The sequence below is a fragment of the Meleagris gallopavo genome, chromosome 1, assembly GCF_000146605.3.
Source record: "Meleagris gallopavo isolate NT-WF06-2002-E0010 breed Aviagen turkey brand Nicholas breeding stock chromosome 1, Turkey_5.1, whole genome shotgun sequence".
NCBI lineage: Eukaryota > Metazoa > Chordata > Aves > Galliformes > Phasianidae > Meleagris > Meleagris gallopavo.
In genome coordinates, this window is record NC_015011.2 from 104,723,318 (window position 1) to 104,746,399 (window position 23,082).

General features: G+C 37.0%; 1 protein-coding gene across 1 annotated transcript in view; it reads left to right on the forward strand.

Annotated features, from left to right (window-relative positions):
• The window catches only part of DYRK1A (dual specificity tyrosine phosphorylation regulated kinase 1A), a 54,792-nt gene extending 38,690 nt beyond the window's left edge, over positions 1-16,102 (forward strand). Inside the window, exons 3-11 of the mRNA XM_010723513.3 lie at positions 2,970-3,062; positions 3,990-4,178; positions 4,355-4,502; positions 7,882-8,168; positions 9,422-9,568; positions 9,961-10,101; positions 10,382-10,688; positions 11,408-11,532; positions 12,221-16,102. Coding sequence (XP_010721815.1) covers positions 2,970-3,062; positions 3,990-4,178; positions 4,355-4,502; positions 7,882-8,168; positions 9,422-9,568; positions 9,961-10,101; positions 10,382-10,688; positions 11,408-11,532; positions 12,221-12,844 — 2,061 coding nt within the window. The 3' untranslated portion in view covers positions 12,845-16,102. The remainder of the gene's footprint in view (positions 1-2,969; positions 3,063-3,989; positions 4,179-4,354; positions 4,503-7,881; positions 8,169-9,421; positions 9,569-9,960; positions 10,102-10,381; positions 10,689-11,407; positions 11,533-12,220) is intronic.
• Positions 16,103-23,082: the final 6,980 nt, after the last annotated feature.

The window sequence follows — 23,082 nt, forward strand, 5'->3', positions numbered from 1 at the left end:
TGATCTGAGGTTGCAATGTTGCTGTCTGGCCACCAGATAGAGACTGGCGTTTGCAAAATTGGGTGGTTGTTTTTTGTTTTCTGTTACTGAAAGTTCTTCAAAGCCAAGAGAGAAATTGGTATTACCCTAATGATAAAAAAAAATAAAAATGTTACTATGTAAATTGGGTAAAGACCAAGACTTTGTTTCATAGTCTTCATTATCAGAAAGGAAGGGAGCACAAGTCTAAGAAGAATCTTAGAAGAAGGGAATGTTATATGTTTTTCAATATAGCAAGGAAGGAAAAAAAGGTCAAATCCCTCTCTTCTCCCACTCCAAACTTTCTTAAGAAAAGAAATTTGATTTCTAAACTAGAAAATAAATATGAACAGTTATCCTACAAATTCCTTTTCCAAACCAGAGCAATTTCATGTCTGAATAGTTAAACTGAACTATTGAGTTCTTCTGTACATAAGCTATCTCCTCAAAACATAACGTGCAGTAACAGAGGCTGGTCGTATCAGCCTAGGTCAGATAGAAGTCTCTGCAAGTATTTGTGTGCCAGTCTCTTTTACTGGCAAATCTACCCATATTTCCGTGTTCCAATCATGTCTTTAAATCAAATTCAGAAATTAAAGGGAACTCTTGCATGTGAAAAACCTCTAACAGTGTTGGTTATGATTAGGACTGGATGCTGTTTAGGTTTTTAGCGTTGCAGCATAAGTACCAAAAATGATCATTTTTAGGTGTGATTTGTATAAAGATTAAAATGTTTGGCAGATGAGAGGAAGAAAAAATATTGTGGAAACATCAAATTACTTGTTTAGAAAATTTTATAACACCTTCCTGATGTTTACGAAATGGTCATCTGCTTGTAGTAAAAAAGAATTAAGGGGGAATTAATTTAATAAGCCTGCTGAAAGGAAATTGATGGTAGAGGGCATATCCAAAAATGAATGATTAGTGTAAACATTTAGAACGTGACTTGGGTTAAAATTCCCTGGAGGAAGTTTAAGTTTATTACACTGTCTCTGAGAAACAGTCTCTAATCTGAAAGGCTTAAAGTCAGCAGTCTCACATGGGTGTAAAAATGTTATGTAGACACATTCTGAGAGGTGTGCACCAGAGCTTTGAATTGCAGTTCAAGCTCCACTGAGTCTGTAGCAGTTGGAAGTCTTGGCCTTATGCAGATGCAGGGTGGTTACTGACAGCTTCTTGGCTTTTTTTTGCACTCTCTCTTCAGCTCATTCACACACTTTGTCTGTCTCTTTTGTTCTCATGAGTTATTTCCGTGGCTGCCTGTCCACAGGAGAGCATGAGCTAACCTTTCCAGTGTGGTTGTTTTGGGTGCCTGGGTTCAGATCCAATTCAGATATCCAAAAATTTCAGATACCCAAGCTCTCTTTAATGCTTCTATTGGTAAGAAGTTTTTGAGGTTAATTAAATTAATTAAATTAAAGATATAAACATAATTTTGTTTGGTCATCATGGGGGGGTGGAGGAGGAAGACCTATTTGTACAGCCACAGTCCTAAGTATTAAGTAAAACTGTAAAAGAAAGAGAAGTGATTGTGCTTTTCCAGTTCCTTTATTAGCTCAGCAATACTTACATGTTAACCAGTTTCATTATTTTTGTTGATGGCTTGTGCTCTTTGCGTAGCTCTGCAGGGGGGTGACTATGAGTTCAGCTGTAATGGGAGGCAGCAGATGAGATTAAGCAAATGGAAGTGAAGAGGGTTATGAGCCTGAGTGTATTTGCTGAGGTGAGATGAGATGATGTGAGATGAGAATTGTACAGCTGAACTGTGGTGGTCCTCTTAGCACTGAGCGCTAAGGAAGTGAAAGGAGCTTTAACATGTTAAACAAGCTTTTCCCTGGATGATTGAACTTGCTGTGGGGTTTGTTGTCAATGAGAAGAGAGGGAATGGGGAAAGGCAAGCTTTGGGACCAGTCGCACTGGCTAAACTCAATCTCTCAGCTCCCCATCCAACACCTCTGTGAGACAGAGAAGTTGACAGTTTGCCTTGTGGTACATTTGTGCTGTTGGGTAAGTATATGCTGAACAGTTAATCAGCTTTAGCCAAATGACATGGTTTGTGACTTAGTTTCTTTCTGTTTTATCTGATGGTAGTAATCACCTCTAGCTTCCCACTTGAATTTTTTCAGGAACTTTGTCTTTTAAGACTTCAAACAAATCCCGAGGAGCAATGGCAGTTGAGTGGTAGACTCAGAAACTGTATGGGGCATGTCTGCAAGGAAAAAAGAGGCACACGAATCAGTGTGTCACACAGAAGTCTTACGGCTTTACGACACTAATACCAAAAAATACCCTGCTGTTGAACATGTTAATATTTGAGAAGTAATCAGTGTTAGGAAACACAACTGAGCAGTGTACCCATCTTTTCTGGGATGTTTTTTAACTTCAAAAGTTGGTATGGTTTTCATGGGCACACTTAATATTTCTTCGGATTTATATTCTTTTTCTAAACTTGATATTGCAAAGCATAGTAGACCTAAGTTTCTTGATTTGGAATGTAATGTAGTTTTAATGTGGCAAACTGTTGCAGTTCTTCAACAACTGCTAACTTCCATTTGTGATTTTAATGCAACTAAACATCAAATAAAGTTCATACATCAGCCATGAAGGTAGAGCAGTAACATCAGCTTGAATCTGTGTAATCAAATAAGCTGTATTTTTAACTAAAGGAAAGACTGTAGGGATTAAGCCAGTTAGGTATACTGAGAAGGGATATGTGTTTGGATATTTATTGATTGATTCATTGATCAGGAAATACATTAAAGAGTAACTGGACTAAGTGTTATTTTCTTTAATTTCTGTATTTGTTTTTCTTTTTGTGCATGTGTGTCATCTTAAAGAAGATGTTACATTGAAGTAGATCACTTCTGTGAGGAATATCTTGATTTGGTGGAGGAATTCTATATAATTGAAGTCTTGTTTTTTCTAATATATCTAATATTGTCATGTTACAGAGGCGGATGCCCCAAACTTTCCGTGATCCAGCTACTGCTCCTTTGAGGAAGCTCTCCGTAGATTTGATTAAAACATACAAGCATATTAATGAGGTAATGGGTCCAGCTATCTTTGTAATGTGTGTTGATAGGAAGTTTTTGTTTGAAATAAGTTATCAAGCGTATTTTCTGTGAATCATACCATGTTCTCTGTTGGCATTATTTTGGATTTGTCTTGGAGAGTAAAGTTCTTTGTCTGTAAATCATTTTTATTAAATCTGAAGTGCCTGCAAAGAACAGAAGTATATTAATACCCTGTTGTATCGTGTCCCAAGAGAATAGTTTGTTCCTGTATGTGAAGTAGAGTAAAAAGAGAGAATCTAGTCTATTTTTTTCCCCCTTGAGTAATATTGGTTTTTAATTTCTTTCTCTGCCAGTGAAGGTTTATTTGAAAATGGCTAAAATTTTTGAAATAGAGTTGGCTCTAAATAACTGTGTATTTTCAAAGCTAATTAAGTATTGGGATACTTTCGTTTCTAAGCCTGATTCCTTGCAGGTTCTGAAAACATGCCTAAAAGATGTTAAATTCTTACAAAAATATTAGAAATTCGTCTCAAGAAAATATTGTTATTTAATTTTCCTTCTGGTTATTCATCGAACATTTAAGACTTGTGAAGAGATGAGAAAAATGATGGTTCCTCTCTGCAGGTCTCATTTTAAGTCATTGATGTCACGGTCCTCATTGTAGTCCAGCCAATAAGATTTTTTTTTATCCTGGATATGACTTTCTATTGTTTTATAAAGAAACTAAGTTTTTCTGATGTTTGATAAAGAAATAAAGAGTGGCACAAACTTTTTTTTAGCTCCTCTTGAAACCTTTATGAATGTATCTAGAGAATTGTATTTTTCTTAAAGCACAGCAAGTAATATTTCAAAAATCACAGGGTAAGGTACATGGAGATTACAACGAAAGCTATTTCTGTGAACAGATGTTCTAAAAGGTGCTCTCTTAAGCAATATACTTTTCATTACTTACTTTAGGTTTACTATGCAAAAAAAAAACGGCGGCATCAACAGGGCCAAGGAGATGATTCCAGTCACAAAAAGGAGCGTAAAGTTTACAATGATGGCTATGATGATGACAACTATGACTATATTGTAAAAAATGGGGAGAAGTGGATGGATCGTTATGAAATTGACTCTTTAATAGGCAAAGGATCCTTTGGACAGGTAATAAATACATCTATCAGCTGTACAACCTCTAAGTCATGTGAAAGATTATATACATATCATTTGATGTAGTGTACCTACCCATTTAGAAATTCAGCTCTTAATTATATTTTTGGCTGAATGTTGAATACTCAGGTTGAGAAGTTAGTCTTATTTATTTGACTTTTGTCTTTCAGGTTGTAAAAGCTTATGATCGAGTGGAACAGGAATGGGTGGCTATCAAAATAATAAAAAACAAAAAAGCTTTCTTAAACCAAGCCCAGATTGAAGTGCGACTGCTTGAGCTTATGAACAAACATGACACTGAGATGAAGTACTATATAGGTATTCAAATAGTTTTTCTTAATATTTATTTAATCAAACTGTGAATATTTTATATCTTGCCATATAGTGCACGATGCTGCAACTAATGTTTTTGATGCTAACAAAATGAAAAAAAAATACAACTTTTAATAGTGGTATTCTGTGTAAATTACTTTGCATTAATCAACACGTCATTTTGCAGTAGGACTGCATTCAGAAGAAAAATATATGAAATGCTTTGGGATAACCAACTTGCTATTTATTCTGTAACATTCAGATTTTCTATAGAACTTTTTAATGATATGGATACTAAAACAAGTTCCCACAGACCAGCTTTTCTACGGAAGCTGTAGTACTTTCCATGTTTCCCACTACTTTTAGTATGTTTCAAGTTATCTGGGAAACTTCGTGGATAAAAGGATGTGTGTTTAACATGAAACAATGCCATACAGTAGTTTTATGTCTACCTTGATAATTATTTCTTTATTTTTGCATGTTTAAAAGCTTAAAATCTTGTTTAACAAAATGGAGATAAAATTTTTAAACGTTTAGACTTGCCCATTGAGATCTCAGAAAGTATTTCCAAGGTTTATAATTTTGATTGTTACTGTAGATTGGCGTGCTGTTCCCTGAGGTTGTTATTAACATGCTACTTGAACTTTTTAGTAAGAATGAAATCAAGTCAGCTCAAGTAAAAAGTTTATTAAATCCTGTCCTCTGGAGAGAAGTATTGGCAAAAATATGATGGAAAGAAAGCATGTTGTAATGCGAGAATGGAGAACTGTGAGAAAGAATAATTAAAGACAATGAAACTCTGTTTTTAAATATCCTTTATCTTTGTAGATGCTGAAATACTAATGGCTGTACTAATATTGCTAATATTTATTTCTGTAGTTCAGAAAGAAATTTTTGAAATAATGTTAGTACACACATATTAAATTATTATCTGATGACTATTCGGTTACGTTTTGATAATTTATAGACTATTATTTTCATAATACAATTTATTTATGTAGTTTAAATGTTTTCTAGATATTTTAAATTTCTTAGGAGCATGCTTACACAAAAGAAAATCTATTCTTCATACCTTCCTACATTAAAGAGATGCTTCAAGAACAAGAAAGAAAGGACCAGTTTCAGATTAACACAGAGCAAATAAAAACAATATAGCCACCACTAAATGAGCTCTTGAAATTTTAATTTTTTAGAATGTCTGTAATACCACATGAGATTGACCAAAACTTCACATAATCTCACTGTGTGGCTTAACAAAATATGGTTTAATATAGAGCGTTATTTAAAGAAAGAAAAATAACTTAAAAAAGGAAAAAAAAGTTCCAATAGTTTTGAACATACAGCTTTTGCTTAGGCAAGCACAACTGATTTCAGTAGTTTTAGGCTTGTATCAAGTTGGTTTCTGAATCTGTTACGGTATATTTGTGTGGTTCCCCTTTTTCTTTAGCACGGTATTTAATAAACATGACAGCATTAATAAGAGTTAAATAAATGACAGCAAATGGGTCATGCTTTGAATGTTTACCATGTATTACATGTGTTGTGAAAACTGAGATCTCTTGGTGTTTCACTGTACAATATTTGTAAATACAGGAACAAAAAGTTTCAAACCTATTTTTTTTCAACAAGACTTACTGAAGCATTCAACATATTTTTTTTACAGAAGGATGTATGTAGGACATAGAAATTGTTCACCCTTGCATAGACTTCTAGCTGCTTGACACAGTGGTTGAGTGAGGCTGAAAGCATTGCAAATACTACAATGTACGAGGTGGTGTAAAATGTAGATTTTAAAAGGAATGTGATTAAATTAGAAGACAGGATTGCAGATCTACATTTTTAGCCCAGTTTTTAATGACATAAGGTGAAACTGCTGATGCTTACATCAAGTCTCCTCTAATAGCTCGTTTCCTTCAAATCTAACACAAGTATAGGAATGCTTTCAGTTATTTTAGTTCTGTGGTGTCAGAGTAGAGGAGAAACATTCAATGTAATGTCTCCTTTGCAGGAAAGGTCTGGCAGTTATCCTGGCTATTTGAGTTGTATAGCAGTTGCATGTAGTACAGCTGGCCAAGTAACATGCTGGCAATTACAAATTAGTTGGAGCAGGTGGTGTTTCTTGCCAATTTGGCAGGTCAAGCAAGTTTAGGTTGGGTAGGTGAGGGTTGGAATAAGGTGAAAGAAGGCCGCAAGAACCTGGACAAATGCTGTTGCCTTTAAAGTAGGAGGTTATTGGAAATGTATTAAGGGCGAGAAAGTACAAAAGATCTAGGTAATGCAGTATTGCAAGAATTAGCATTGGGATCTGATTAATGTTCATAAATACCTAAAGGGAAGTGAGAGGCAAATGGATGAGGCCAGGCACTTCTCGGCAATGTGCAGTGAAAGGACAAAGCGCTGTGGCCTAAAACTTGAACACAAGAAGTTCTGTACTAACATGCAGAAAACTTCTTTATGGTATGGATGATAAGAGCAGTGGAACAGGCTGCCTAGAGGGGTTGTGGAGTGTCCTTCTACGGAGATATTCAAGACCCGTCTGGATGCCTACCTGTGTGACCTATTATAGGGTACCTGCTTTAGCAGGGGGTTGGATGCAGTGATCTCTTAAAGTCCCTTCCAACCCCTACAATTCTGTGATTCTGTGGGATAGAAGCAAATGGTATTGTTACAAGTAAATCATAATAGACAAATGAAAAACTGACATATAATAATAAAATTCTTTAGGACACCAAGTAATGACCTTAACTGCAAGTCTGAATTCTGATTGTACTAACATTGGTTCAAGATTTTATTATGACAAAGAGAAGACTGTATTGCTACTTATCCGAGTGCTCAAATATTTTTTCATATTTCAATTTTCTTATGGCAACCAACCTGAATGCTTAAAAACCTGGTAAACTCTGCTTCCCTCTAAAGAGATGATTTTTTTGTGTATATCATGAAACAAATTGATTAGATTCAGATTGGGTTTGTTGCTTTCGTAATTTGAGATTATGCCTGGTTGAGTTTAATGCCTTTGGGATTTTGATTAATTATATTAATAAAATTAATCTATTGAAGTCATGAGTTACAAATTGCAGTAATCTTATGGTATGCTTTAAATTATTGACTTTTTTTTTTAAATCTCTGTTCTACCTTTTAAAATTGTTTTTTGTTAATATAGCTGTACTCAGTTACACCTGTGGACACTTCAGCAGTGTGAATGAAAACTAAGCAAACTTAGGCACAGCAGAAACGTATTATTTCCAACATGTAATTAAATAACTGTATATCGGGAACAAATGTAACAATATAATCTTATTTGCAGGTCAGCTCAATTTAGCATTGTCTCATAATTTGTATGTAATACAATATGTTAATCATTTTCTTCTCTTTTTTTTTAAAGTGCATTTGAAGCGCCACTTCATGTTCCGAAACCACCTCTGCTTAGTCTTCGAAATGCTGTCCTACAATCTGTATGATTTGTTGCGGAACACCAACTTCAGAGGTGTCTCATTGAATCTGACAAGAAAATTTGCGCAGCAAATGTGCACTGCACTGCTTTTTCTGGCGACTCCTGAACTTAGTATCATTCACTGTGACCTAAAACCTGAGAATATCCTGCTCTGTAACCCCAAACGAAGCGCCATCAAGATTGTTGATTTTGGCAGTTCTTGTCAACTTGGGCAGAGGGTACGTATTGGTAAAAATTCTGATTGCGCTATTGTTGGATACACACAATAAACGTAATATTTGTAAGTCATAGTACTTGCTAGCTAATTTAAATTTTAGTAATGATGACTTAAATAGTAATTAATTACTGAATAGGATGTTGGACATTGGCAAGCCTTAGAAGAATTATAGAATCATAGACTCACAGGGTTGGAAAGGACCTGCAAGATCATCTAGTCCAACCGCCCTCCCATCACCATTGCTGCCACAAGACCACAAGCACTAAATCATACTCATAGCTCCTCATTCAGATGCCTCTTGAACACTACCAGGGACGGCGACTCCACCACCATCCTGGGAAGCCATTCCAGTGCCTGACCAATCTCTGAGAAGAGCTTTAGATAGCCATTTTAATGCCATAGTAGATAAACACTCTGTCTTTACTTTTTTTTTTTTTTCTTTTTTTAAATCCTTGTTTATACTTTTATAATGCAGAATGCATCAGCACTTGATTGTAGAAGTCTGCAGTGCTTTCTGCTCTTAAATATGCTTTTTTATTATCTTCTTATTCCATAATGGTGGTATAAGTATGAGTAAAGACACTTGCAAAGCTTTTCTAGGGCAAAGGGGCACATTGCTTTCTTTAGATTAGGATAGACTTATAATATTAATTATATTAAAAAAAAAAAAAAGTATTTGTGTCCTGGTGTTCTTTGATAATGAGCTGTTAAAAATCTTTCCGGTATAGTTCCAGTATAGAATTTTCTGTCTTGTGAAAATGAGCAGGATAGTAGAAGGTGTAGGGAAGTAGCTTTTTTTTTTCACGTGGAATCACCTGGTAATTTCATCTAATTACATCACATCAAAACTCTGACTTTATTTATTTATTTATTTTTCTTTTAAATCATAGGTTTTGTCAGAAATGCTATGTAATTTTCATGTGGCTCATAGAATAGTTTTTCTCTTGATCAAACCAAAATTTTGTTGCATAATTAACTGCAATTGCATGAGATTACCCTTGTCAATGGTAAAGCGTAAAATGTTGTCACCATGAGTGAATCTGCACTGTTTTTTTGTAAGCAGGAGTTAGTATTTTCTTAAGAATTAACATTTAAATATTTTTATAAATTTACAGTGTAGTTTTAGTATCACTGAAACCTTGTCTTTGCTTTCCCTACTGTGAAAGTGTATTCTGTGGTAATTCCATTTTGTAATACAGAATCTTAATAGCGCTCTTTGAATGCTGTGTATTATTTTAAATGGTTTTATTTCAGATATACCAATATATCCAGAGCCGTTTCTATCGATCGCCAGAGGTGCTACTGGGAATGCCTTACGATCTTGCAATTGATATGTGGTCCCTGGGGTGTATTTTAGTTGAGATGCACACTGGAGAGCCTCTTTTCAGTGGGGCAAATGAGGTATGCAGCTGTTATACAGTACATGTAATTTGATTTTTTTGTTGTTGTTCATTCTCACTGTGATATTAATCTGTTTTATTTTCATATATAAATGAGGAAATACTAATAATTATAAAATCAGACAACATCAATGATAGCAATGCCTTTTGTTAGAACTCTAACTCACCTAGTAATAATGTTCTGTTTCTGGGTACTCTCCCCTTCCCTGTTCCTTATTTGCTAATTTGTTTAGTTAATATTGGATTTTTCTTAAACTTGCAACTAATTCACAACTTTGTGTGTATGGGTAGTTAACATTTGCTTTCCATGTGATTATATAGAGTATTGGAATCTTACTGCATTGCTCAGCTGTATGTCTCATGTTATTCATGAATATTCTTCATGTGGAACAGGTGGATCAAATGAATAAAATAGTGGAAGTTTTGGGGATACCGCCTGCCCATATCCTTGACCAAGCACCAAAAGCAAGAAAGTTCTTTGAGAAGTTGCCAGATGGCACTTGGAACTTGAAGAAGACCAAAGATGGAAAAAGGGTAAGTTACATAATCAGGATGAAAATACGGAATGTCCCTAAAAAAATAAAAATAATAATAATAAAAAGAAATGGTGATGTGTTACTTTGTTTTATGTTATCTTACCAAAAACATGGCTTTATTGTTTATTATCATTGTTCTGTGTCATAAGACAGGGTGATTAAATGACAATTTACATAGTACTGAGTAGTTGCTTACTTTGATTTGACTGACTTATTTTATGACAAAATTAAACTATGAATGGAAGTGGCTTAATATATGTGACTTGGTTTTCCAACAGGAATACAAACCACCTGCAACTCGTAAACTTCACAATATACTAGGAGTTGAAACAGGAGGACCAGGTGGACGTCGTGCTGGGGAATCGGGTCACACTGTAGCTGACTACTTGAAGTTCAAAGACCTCATCTTAAGGATGCTTGATTATGACCCTAAGACACGAATTCAACCTTATTATGCCCTACAGCATAGTTTCTTTAAGAAAACAGCAGACGAAGGTACCAACACAAGCAACAGTGTGTCTACGAGTCCTGCCATGGAGCAGTCACAGTCTTCAGGAACCACCTCTAGTACATCTTCAAGCTCAGGTGAGGTCTTTCTCATTAATGGAAAAGAAAATTGTATTTCTGAATCATATCAAAGGAGACTTTGATATGGGCTTGTTCAGCCTGGAGAAAAGAAGGCTGCAACGTGACCTAATCACAGCCTTTCAGTACCTAAAGGGAGCCGATAAACAGGAGAGGAGTCAACTCTGTACAAGGGTAGATAACAACAGGACAAGGGGAAATGGTTTTAAGTTGAAGGAGGGAAGATTTAGGTTGGATGTCAGGGAGAAGTTCTTTACTGAGAGAGTGGTGAGGTGCTGGAACAGGCTGCCCAGAGAGGTTGTGGATGCCCCATCCCTGGAGGTGTTCAAGGCCAGGTTGGATGGGGCCCTGGGCAGCCTGGTCTAGTATGAAATGGGGAGGTTGGTGGCCCTGCATGTGGGAGGGGGTTGGAGATTCATGATCCTTGAGGTCCCTTCCAACCCAGGCCATTCTGTGATTCTGTGAGACTTTCCCAGAGAAATGTCATATCACTGTTGTAATTCAGAAAAATTTATGTCAGTCATAGTTATCAAAAACATATATTCATTATCTAGAACAGGCAACTGCTCTAATAAAAAAAAATTAAGTAGATTTACACAACTGTGAGTGATTATCATACGTTCTGTATTTTTACCTTGAATCAATTTAAATCTTTTTGCTGTCATTGTTTACTGCTTACTGTAATTTTCTCTCTTGTTGTGTTGCTATGATTTTTATAGGTGGATCTTCTGGAACAAGCAACAGTGGAAGGGCACGGTCAGACCCCACACACCAGCATCGACACAGTGGTGGACACTTCACTGCTGCTGTTCAAGCTATGGACTGTGAAACACACAGCCCACAGGTATGCTGAAGTAGAGCTTTTGTCTGTTTGATTAATATATTTTTTTCTGTAGAGTATTAAATCCCTGATACTATTAGGTTTACATGACAAGGAGTCATGTCATTAGTGGAGGAGGGAGGCAGGAGTGTCCTCTGAGAAAAATTCAGGAGCTGACCCAAGTTAGATAAGAGCAGGCTCTGTCTGGCTCAAAAAGGGATCTGCTACTGGCCAGAACTGAGCCAGCAAGTGACACTGTGGTTGCACCGTTGTGATAGCAGATTCAAGAAAAGGGAAAAAAGACTGTACAGCAGCAGCTGGGAGAAAGGAATGAGTAATTGTAGAAGGAAACAGCTCTGCTGATGCCAAGGTCTGAGTAGAGGAGGGCAGGATATACACCAGGTGTGGATCAGAAGTTCTACTGCAGCTCCTGGAGTAGCCAGTGGAAACCAGAAAAGATCATACATACTTCTTTGCAGCTGAAAGCTTCTTTTTCTCCCAAGTAGGCAGTTCAACTCATTCAACAAATTGATGTGTTTCTAGATCTGGCTTGCTTTAATTTGGCAGTAAGGTCATGTATGTATTGGACATGCTTCTGTTGCTTGTATGAAAAAAAAGTTCAGAATGCAAATGTAGTTTTCTTAAGTTATATTTAGAAATGTGTATTAGAAATGATTCATCATCTTACTATTTATTTTTTCTGTTAACATAGGTTCGACAACAGTTTCCTCCTCCAATTGGTTGGACAGCCACTGAAGCTCCTACACAGGTCACTGTTGAAAACCATCCAGTTCAAGAAACCACCTTCCATGTAACCCCTCAACAACAGAATGCATTACATCATCATCACGGAAATAGCTCTCACCACCACCATCACCACCACCACCACCACCATCATCATGGACAGCAAGCCTTGGGTAGCCGGACCAGGCCAAGGGTCTACAATTCTCCAACAAACAGCTCCTCCACCCAGGATTCTATGGAGGTGGGCCACAGTCACCACTCCATGACATCCCTGTCTTCCTCAACTACTTCTTCCTCTACATCTTCCTCCTCTACTGGTAACCAAGGCAATCAGGCCTATCAGAACCGCCCAGTGGCTGCTAACACCTTGGACTTTGGACAAAATGGAGCTATGGACATGAATTTAACAGTCTACTCTAATCCGCGCCAAGAAACTGGCATAGCTGGACATCCAACGTACCAGTTTTCTGCTAATACAGGTCCTGCTCATTACATGACTGAAGGACACCTTGCAATGAGGCAAGGGATTGATAGAGAAGAGTCTCCCATGACAGGAGTTTGTGTTCAGCAAAGTCCTGTGGCTAGCTCGTGACTAAACTGAAACTAAGTTTGTTTCTTGTGTGTTTTTATAGAAGTGGTGTTTTTCCAAAAACAAAGTGCAAAGCTGCTTGAATCAGAAGGAGATAAACTCACTGAACCGCTACAGGAGGGCAAAGCTGACTATTTTTTTAGACTTGAAAAGATTGCAAAGGGACAATGAAGTTTTTTTGGTTTGTTTTGTTTTTTTTAAGAGCCATGTCCGGACCCACCTTAACAGATAGCGTAGTAGTGTTCACCTTTTCTTCCCCCATCTTAACTTGCCACAACCTAGTCATAGTTTGCTTTTTTCTTGGGGGGGTGGGAGGGAGGAGAGAAAGAGGGTTCTTTCTTTTTTTTCTTTTTTTTTTTTCAGTCTCATTCAACAGGGATTATTGTTCAAATGTTAGCTGTAGTTGCAAACTAGTTTATTTTTAACGGCATTGCACATGATTTACAAAAAGGCCCTTTGAAATTTTTGGGTGGGAGAGGAGTGAGTAATATATATATATTTTTTTTAGTTCCCCAAACAAACATGGGCACAGAAATGCAGTACTGTAAGAAAGAGGGACCTTCAGATTACACAAATATATATTCTTCAGTTGTAAAAAGGGACGGTTGTAATGGAGTTTGTAAGGCACATTAAGCATGATAAGTGGCGGTGATCAGAACTCTCCTTATCTGAATCTACTGAGGATCAAAGCAGCAATTGTAATGGGATTCTGTGTGTCTCATATTTTGGAGACCACAGTCAGTTAGTGTTGAAATATGACTGGTTTCATAACTAAGGTGCACTGAGAAGCAATCAACGGGTCGGTCCTGGCCAGTCGTGGGGAGGTCTAAGTGGTGGTCTTTGGGATAACCTTTGGCCTTATGGATTTGGACTCTTAAGTTAGAAGAGCCTACCATTTCAGATGCAATCACTTTTGGACATGCTTTTGCAGACAGTCCTTAATGCTGAAAACACAGAGAATGGGTAATTCAAGAGGCCTTTCTTTTAAAATAGACTTTTGTGACCCACTTATTGTAAGGTATTGCAAGGTCACTTTGCGTGTGTCATAAAGTTGACTTCCTTATTGGTTGAAGGTCACAGGAGTAGTGGTTTGCGTTTGATGGAAATAGCTACAACTGTGTCCCTTCCCGCTTTTTACTTTTTTCTTTTGCTTTTTCTTGGCACGTGGTTTCTCCACCATTACTTCTGCACAAAGACGTCTTCTGTTCATCCTGAACATTTTTAAAAATGCAGAATTTTATGTGACTGCTTTTTTGCCTCACAATTATGCTGTGAATTTTACAAAAATTTATTTTCTTTTTTGATAATTTATTGTACCAAAGCTGTTTTTATAGCACATAGATGTCTGTAACCAATAATGTAGCAGTTCTGCACTTTGACACAAGGTGTAACTAGACCATTTTTAAATGTCAGTTGAAAATTATGGCTGTACTATTGCTTAAACAAAACTGGAACTGTTGTTGAATTCATAGCCAATACATTTACAGCAATCTGTGTACTGAACATAATAGAGCGACATCTACTTCAAGACTATAACATCTGTTACATTATAAATGTGTTCAGGCTTCTGAAGGTAAAAGGGACACTAGATCCAGAAGCTATGAAACCAGCAGTTTGATTCTTGTATTCCTTATTAACATAATTGTAAACTTGAAGGCAAGACCTTGATTGCATGAACAGGTCCAAAATAATAGTCTGAGTAAAGCAAAACACTCACATGAGACCTGAGGTTAGCAGGCTGTATTTAACAGGTGCCTAATTTTTGGGTAATGCTGCCTTAATATAACACAGTCAGCTTGGCAGTTGCAAAATTTATGGGCCCGGTCAGAGATTTATTTACATTAGAAGTAAAAGCTCGGTGAAAAACATCTGAAAGAATAAGAGTGATTCAGTGATTGCCCATCCCAGATTAACACTGTTTGCCCATTGTATATTACAGAAGCAGTGATCTACCTCTGCCAGCAAGCCCTTTTAAAAGTCAATTCAGCAGAAATTCCAGAGTTCATACTGGTCAGTTCCACGTGGCTAAGTAATTTTTTTTCAGACTAAAAGGTGGACTTTTTTATACTTACAGTGGCAGCACAGCAGCTGAATACCATGTACATGAGAACGATTACTTGGGATTACCATTTTTTTGGTAAATCACGACTTTTTTAACAAGTGATCCATATTTCTTTTCTATTGACATGTCAACCCTGTGGATGAAAGTGGGTTGTTTTTTCCTGATTTCTTTCTTTTCTTCTTAAACTCAGTGATTCAGAGAAGTTTACAGGAATTGGAAGGCTGTCACCTTAAAAACAGGATGCTGAGTTCAGCAATATAAAAAGGAATCCAGTACTTACTGCTGTCTAGGAATATAAGGGTAATATGAAATCTGGGTATTTTTGTGTGCACGGGTTGCCACACCTTAGCAAGCGCCAAAAAATGAAGCAGTTAAAAAAAACAAACCTACATAAAGAAGAAACCACAAAATCCAGTGCTTCTGCATACTGTGTTATGTTACAGTCCAGTTTTGTGTGCTTTACTACACAGTTTGGTTACAGGACTTCTGTGCATTGTAAACATAAACAGCATGGAAAAGGTTAAATACCTGTGTTCAGATTGTAAGATCTAGTCCGGACTTGCTGTGTATATTGTAACGTTAAATGAAAAAGACAAGCCCTTTGTATTATAGTCATGCAGTCTTATGTATGATAAACAGTTGAATAATTTGTCCTCAGACTCTTTACTGTGCTTTTTGAAAAAAAAAAAAAAGAAAAAAAAGAAAAAAAAAAAGAGAGTAATTTAAGAAAAAAAATGTAAACATAGTAAATCTTCCTATGCAATTAACCTACTCCAAGCCATGGTATGGTAGGTATGATTATACTATAATATGTAAATATCAGATACATTGAAACAGACTTAAAAATATGAAAGTAAAAGTTGGAGGCATAATGGATAATTTTGAGTTTTTAATTGAAACAGCAAGGTATACAAATCAATGATGTATGAACACAGCTCTGCTTGATTCTGTTTGACTGTATTTGTAGTTTGAGTTGTTTATATTATCATCTGTTAGTTTGAATGTTCTTATATGCACTGCAGCTTTCTACCTAATACAAGACTAGCTGATTTTAAGGCCAGAAGTGACCATGGTAATGAAATATTCTGACTGGCATGCCATTATCCCTAGGATTCAATCTAGTTATTTCTGCATCATGGAGCCTGTATCTTCTGGGTGCAGTAGAACATACTTTAAAAAACAAAACAAAGCAAAAAAAACCACCAGTTTTCATGTAGGTTCTGCAAGTGTGAGGATTTCTCCATGTCTCTCGAGTGATTCAGCTAGTTCATTTTCCATACTCTCTTAGTCCTCCTTCAGTTTTGGAACTGTTTAGTTACAGCTGCTGGCCACCACATAGCTAGCTGCCTATTAGATCAACTAATAACTACTCTAGTTTTAAACTCTTACACTTTATTCACATAAAAAAATATGTTAACTTTAATAACCTATGTAGATGAAATCTCTAACTGTAAAGCTTTTACGGCTCTTCTGAAAATTCAGATGTTTTAAAATCCATTCTAAAGCGTGGACATGAGAACTGCATACAGCATTCTGGCAGTAATTTCGGTATTGCTGTGTGCGTGTAGTATGTGCAGGTACATTCTTGAACCTTTCAGTTTATATCTTTGCTTGTTTGTTTATACCTCCAAGGATTGCATTTTTAAATCTTTCAGTCTCAGTTATTTGCATTAAAAGATTGTAAATTTAGTTGATTATCCATCATGGTTCCTAAGTCCTTTTCAGAACTGCTGCTCTTCCAGGATGTAGTCTTCCATCCTGTAAGTATAAAGATGTCTGAATGGGACTGGTTTACGGAAGGGTTGGATTCACCTATAGATGTGACTTGTATTCATTGTTTATCATTCTGCCATCGTTTTTATTAAACCATCAATAAGCTTATATTTTATTCTTGAAAAATCTTAAATGCCTTCGAAGATAATTCTTGTCAAAACCTATCAGAAGCATCACTTTTTTTAATGAGGAAATAATCTAAATCCATAACTTTTTGACACAGGGTGTTTAACACATTCTGTGCTGATTTATAGATCGAGTACATTTCAATAAGATTGTTGTATGGAACTTCTGACTAGTACAAAAGCATCTTTCCAGTCAAAATAGCACGAGTAACTGACTAGAAAGTAGAATTATTGCTGAGCATTGATCTCATGAGGATAGTTTGTATGTGATGCAGCATGACTGTGGCAAGTGATACATTTTTATTTAGAAGAGTGGGTATTAGAATTTTGCTATGTCTTATGCCTGTCAAGCAAAGAAAGATGCCTTGCCAAATTGCAGTTTCCTGTTGTATGTCCCTGGGTTTTCTTTTTCTGCATTCTGTAGGAGTAACTTCTTGTTGAAAGGTTTGAAATCAGGATTTATTTCTCCACCTCACAGTGGTAGCTTAACTATTTGTTTCCTGTGGATTAAGATGCCTTGTTTCTATTTCAACAGTTCTCCATATTAGCCTTATCAAATACAGATACGACCTGCCTAGACCTGAGAGGATATGCACTTTCTGTTATTTATCATGTTTTATGCTAGATGTTACAGAGCATTACAGAGTTCAATCACAAAACAGCCACTGTGACAGTCCTTGATACAAGAATGTAATATATTTCCTGAGCCAGACAAAAGTGGTCATTAAAATTGTGCACTTGAGGATCCTCAGCTGAAGGGAAGAATTTAATCACATCAATCAGTGTTCAGAGTAATAGAGTGAAATTGAGACTTTGGCAGGGATTTGATTTAGTAGAGGATAGGGGTTGCAACTGAAGGTTGTTCTCTGAAAGGGAATCTAAACAAGACGAATAACACCACAAGGAAGAATGAGAAATACCCTTAGCTAAAGTGGAATGGTGGAGACATGAAGTGAGACTGAGATTATATTCCACGTGGTCTCTGGTCCAACGAGAGCATATGATGGAACCTAAATGAAGAATATGGCCACGCTGAGTGAAGATTAACACTTCTATTTTGAATGGATAATACCTTTTTCACAAGAAGATGGATTCCCGTAATTAAAGTGAGAAAAATCCAGAATGTAGGTATGCATTTATTTCAAGGTAGATTTGAATCCAAACTATAATTAAGTTGCAAGATTGCAAGGGAGCAGAAATGTAAGATGAGATGAGTTTGTTGCAATTAAGAAAGGCTAAATTGAAGAAGGAGATTTTAGTTTTTGACAGCAGAGCAAATGAGAATACATTGGACTGAACAGATCAGCAGAAGCAGCAGTAATGGAAAAAAGTGGATTGTCAACATGCAGGCATCTAGTGATATTTTCATCTATTTACTAGCTAAGGTTGAGACATATACATTTAAAATGGGCTGAAAGCAGAGCTGAATGAGATCTTACAAGACGCAGACCATGCTAGAATTAAAGAGTTCTAGAACGGTAGGAGAAAAAAGCAGTTAAGCAGTGTATGTTGTTGAGCGAGTGATTCTCTATTAAATCTTGAAGGGTGAGAGTGGAAGTGAGGGCCCCCAAAGACATCCTTAAGAAAAAAATTAAAATGTTGCCTTGGAGTAAAAAGGGCACGGGATCTCTTAGTATTCATTTTTATGTCCTAAAGGTGTTTGTAAGCTGGATTCACAGTGACTCTTATTCCGAAAGCATGACATCTTCTGTCTCATGATGAGCAATTTTTCCTCAGTGAGAAACAGGGCAAAGCATCACAACTGAATAGTGATAAACAGTGTCACAGTGCAAAGCTGCAAACCTCAAATGTGGAAATAGCATGCAAGGAAAAGGGCCCAGTATTTTGGTTTAACAAAAGTATTTTTTTTTTTCTGGGGGTTGGAGGGGTTGGGAGTGGAAATTAGGGCTAGTAATACTGCTTATAATAATGCCGTTATTGTAGGAATGTCTTAAGTCTTTTCAGGAAGAGTGTATTGAACAATTTGGCTTTCTAAAGAAAATTCTAAGAACCCCGAAGAGCAGATGTGTCCCAGAACAAGTTGGTCTGAATTTCAGTAGAGCCAGTGCAGAGAAACCCACACATATTTTCTGGATGACAGAATGTAATGTGGCTTTAGGTAAAAAAGGCAATGCAATTAAATGTCTTCTGTAGTACAATGGAATCTTCTTTTCCTTTCTTCACAATATATATATATTATATTCATATAATATATATATCTATAATATATATCTTCACAAAAGACACCTCTCATCTCTGGTAAGTCAATGTCTAGTCCTGAGTCTACGTATGTCATAGGAACAGCTTTGACAGGAAGTCCTGCTTCTCACTGGTGCAAACTCCAGTGTGGAATGCAGTTGCTGTGACATCGTGGCATTTGTTTCAGTTGTAAGGGCATTATGTTTTTTTAGAGCATGGCCTCTTAGATGTCAAGCTTAATTTAAAACTGCTCAGTTAACAGAAAGTAAAAATGTTATTTTGCATGCAAACTGGCAAACCTTGTGGAGCTGTCATGTATACTTCAGGCAGTGCTGCTGCCTCTCAGAAATGTACTGGTCTCCTGTATGAATGCTTTTTATAACATATACTATGCTCTCTTCAGTACATCAGCCATTTGGATTCTTCGTTGCTACATTCACCTTCTGGAGTCCATGGTGAAAAGTTTCTGGAAAGGTACTGTTTTGCCAATGTAGCAAGAGATGAATAGGTTTATTCCTCCTGGAAAACAAAACAATCTGAGTCTAAAGGATTGCTTCATTTTATTTTGTTAAAGGTGTTGAAAGTTGCAGCGTTTGACTGTCAGACACACTTGTTGTCTTAACACATCCGCATCATGTTTTCCCTTTAATTTTTCTGCATAGTGTGAACCATTTCTTACTACCCGAGGAAGTGGTATGGAAGTAACATAGTTTTGAAGACATGCCTTGGTTATCTTTCTTTCTGGATATTGTATAAGAAGTTCTGGCTTTGCTAATGCTGAGCTGACTTTCTGTAGTGTGTATGAAAAGAAAATTGACTTCAAAGCAATCCACAGAGTAGTCTCTAAAAAGTTAACGAAAGGGTGAGGAAAGTTAAGTGTGAGCTGTTGACCACCAAAAGATAACAGATTGGATAGTGATGGGAAAATGAGGAATAACAAAATGGACTGAGTTTGTCCTACAGCAACAAATTGCAAATGTCAAGAGGAGAACCTCCCCACTCAGACTGTCTTCCTGAGGATCTCTCACCAGTAGAAAATGGTTTCTTCCACACCACCTCCTACTGTGTTTCTGTGCCTCTTTCCTGGAGGCTTTCCTGCCACCCTGTGGATTATTCAGCACAATATGCTTCCCAGCATAAAATGCCAACAGTTGATAGATGAAGTTAATCTTTTTGAGACTGCAAGGATGATGTTAAAGAGCGTTTTACAGGTGGGAAGAAAGCCTAGTCCTGAATGGAGATACCCTGAACTGTTCTATGTTTTCACTGCAACAAACTCTTTCATTTCCTTCTTGCTTTGCCTTGCCAGAGCACTGAGGCATTTTTATTGTCACCTGAATTGGTCTCCAGGCTGTATAAAATGCTGGCCTTTCTTAATGAAGTAACTTGTAACTTTAACACTCCCCCCCACACTAATTTAGCATTTCTCCCAAGGAAATTGCTATCCACAAATTTGTTCTGTACTGGAATAACATACTTGCTCTGTGTAGGCTGTCTCAAAATTAGGAAAATCAGTACATTGAGTTAATACTTCTCTATGTGCTTGTGAAGAGACCTTTGTAAACAAAAGAAATGCAGAAAGCAGAAATATTAGAGCTGCAATCGAAATCACTTTAAAATAGCAGCGCTAGGAAGGTTTGTGTCCTAATCATACCTCACTGACCTCAGCAAACAGATCCAGAGATCTCTCTAGGGTCTGAGCTTTGAATATCAGGGATGTCACATCCAGAGCTTGCTTATGAGGAATGTTAGAATTTTTGGTCTGAGATATTTCAGATTAGTAAGCATACTGATTTTGACTAAAATCATTTTAAAATCTCTCATTTTATTTTCAGTAGAAACTGTATTTAATTTCCCTTTTCAGAAACAGAAATCCTGTATGGCCTTTGCTTCCTCTCTTTCTTCCCCCATCTCAGTTTCTCTTCTTTCTCCCCCTCTTAACTTCCATCTCCTTATTCCCATCACATTTCTACCCTTCTCAATTTTTTGTTTTTCCCTCTTCCCATCTTTTAATTTTTATCCTGATTTTCCTTTTACCCCCACTTTTTTTTTCCTGTCTTTCCCCTTCTGCTCCTCTTACTTTTCCTGTATTTCTGGTTGTTGGTTGTTTTTTTTTTGGTGGATTTCTTTTGGTTCCATTATTTCCTTTCCCTATTTTTACTGCCTTTTCCACTTTCATTTCCTGCTGTGCATTCCCTACTTGCTTTGCTCCACCTGTCCCATTTGTTTTAAATGCTTTCAGGCCTCTGCCCCCCGCCCCACCACTCCCTCCATCTCCTTACTTTTTCCTCCCTTGACTTCCTCTCAAGTTTTTCAGGCTCCCCTTCTTTTCTTTTTGGTGCTCTCCATTCTTTTTCCCACTTTAGCTTTCTTACACTGAGTTTTCCATTCTTTTCTCAGCCTTTCAGGTTGTGTTTTTTTTTCCTCTTTGTTATTTTTCACTCTTTTTGACCTGTTTTCACTGCCTATCTTTTCTGCTTCTGTTTTTCTTGCTCTCTCCCACTTCCTTTTCTCCCTTTACTTTCACTGATTTTATCTGCTTTCCTCTTCTTTCTAATGCTTTTTACATCCTTTCCTCCATTCAGTGCTTCCTGTGTCCTTCTCCTCTGTTCCCCCATTTATTTTCAATGCTTTTCAGGTGTTTGCTTTGCTTTCAGATTCCAATTTCAATGCTTTTCAGGCTTCTCCCTTCCCCTTTCCATCTTTGCTTCAAACACCTTTCAGATCTATTCCCTTCTTTCTCTTCAGCATTTAACTCTTTTATTTCCCTCATTTTTTCTTTGGTATCAATTTTTTCATTCCATTGTCATTTTATTTTCATGTCTTTTCTGTTCTTTTTACATCTGTTCACATCTTGCATTTTTTTTCATTCTTTTGATGCCTTTCATGTTCTCACTAATTTCTTGCACTGTTTCTTGCCACTTTACGCTATTTTAATGTCTGTAATTTCTTTACACATTTGCACTTTTCCTTTCCATTTTGTTCTCTCTTCCTCTCTTGCTTTTTTTTTTTAATCTTTTTTCTTCTTTCCCTGTTTTTGCATCTCTCCTTGCTAAACATTCAAGCAAAGAGTTTGTTTCAGTACACAGAGAATAAAATATACGCATGAAGTGCTGAGGCACAAAGAAAGTGCTGATAATCATAGGATCATTTGAGTTGGGAGGAACTCTTAAAGGCCATCTGGTCCAGCTCCACTGCAATGAACAGGGACACCCACAGAGCTACACCAGGTGCTCGGTGTCCCATCCAGCCTGACCTTGATTGTCTCCAGGGATGGAGCATCCTCCGCCTCTCTGGGCAACCTGTGCTAGAGCCTCATTACCCTAAATGTAAAGACTTTATCCTTATATCCAAGCTGAATCTCTCCCCTTTTATTTTGAACCCATGTCCCCTTGTCCTATCACAACAGACCCTGCTAAAGACTCTGTCCCTTTCTTTCTTACAGCTCCCTTTTAGGCATTGAAAGGCTGCTGGCAGGTCTCCTAAGAGCCTTCATGTTTGTACTTACCGATTTGGAGACTGAGGAACATGGGGAGTAAAGGTCTGATATTATTAGTGAATGTTTCTTCCTCAAATAAAACATTCAGCTGAGATTTGAGAAACGTGGAATTCCACCTTCCCCTTTCCACAGTGAGTTCAAAGAGGTATTCTACCATACCACGTCTTTCATTTGATTTCAAAACAGGTGAAAGAAAAGAAACAAGAGGCACTTTGAACTCCAAGCTTTAAAATTACCTTATTGATTGCAAAGAATTCAAGATCCATTTGGACCGGCAGAGGATGCAAAGAAGAGAGTAGGTGCAGCATAGCGCAATGGCAGGGAAAGCAAAGGCATATGAACTCAAGTTGGAAGTTATTACTGCGTATAAGTCACTGTGTAGGGAGGGAAAATTCCAGGTGTTCTCTACAAGGGCACTTTGCTCTTTTGTATGTCTGTGTCACAGGCAAAATGGTGAAGATGGCTGGAGATTGCCCTGCGTAGTTTAGGTGTCTCCTGCAGATTTATCTCTAGGGACTCTGAGGACATGTAACCATTTTACATGGGGTGGGGATTCATTCCATGAAGTCTTACCAGCAGCTTT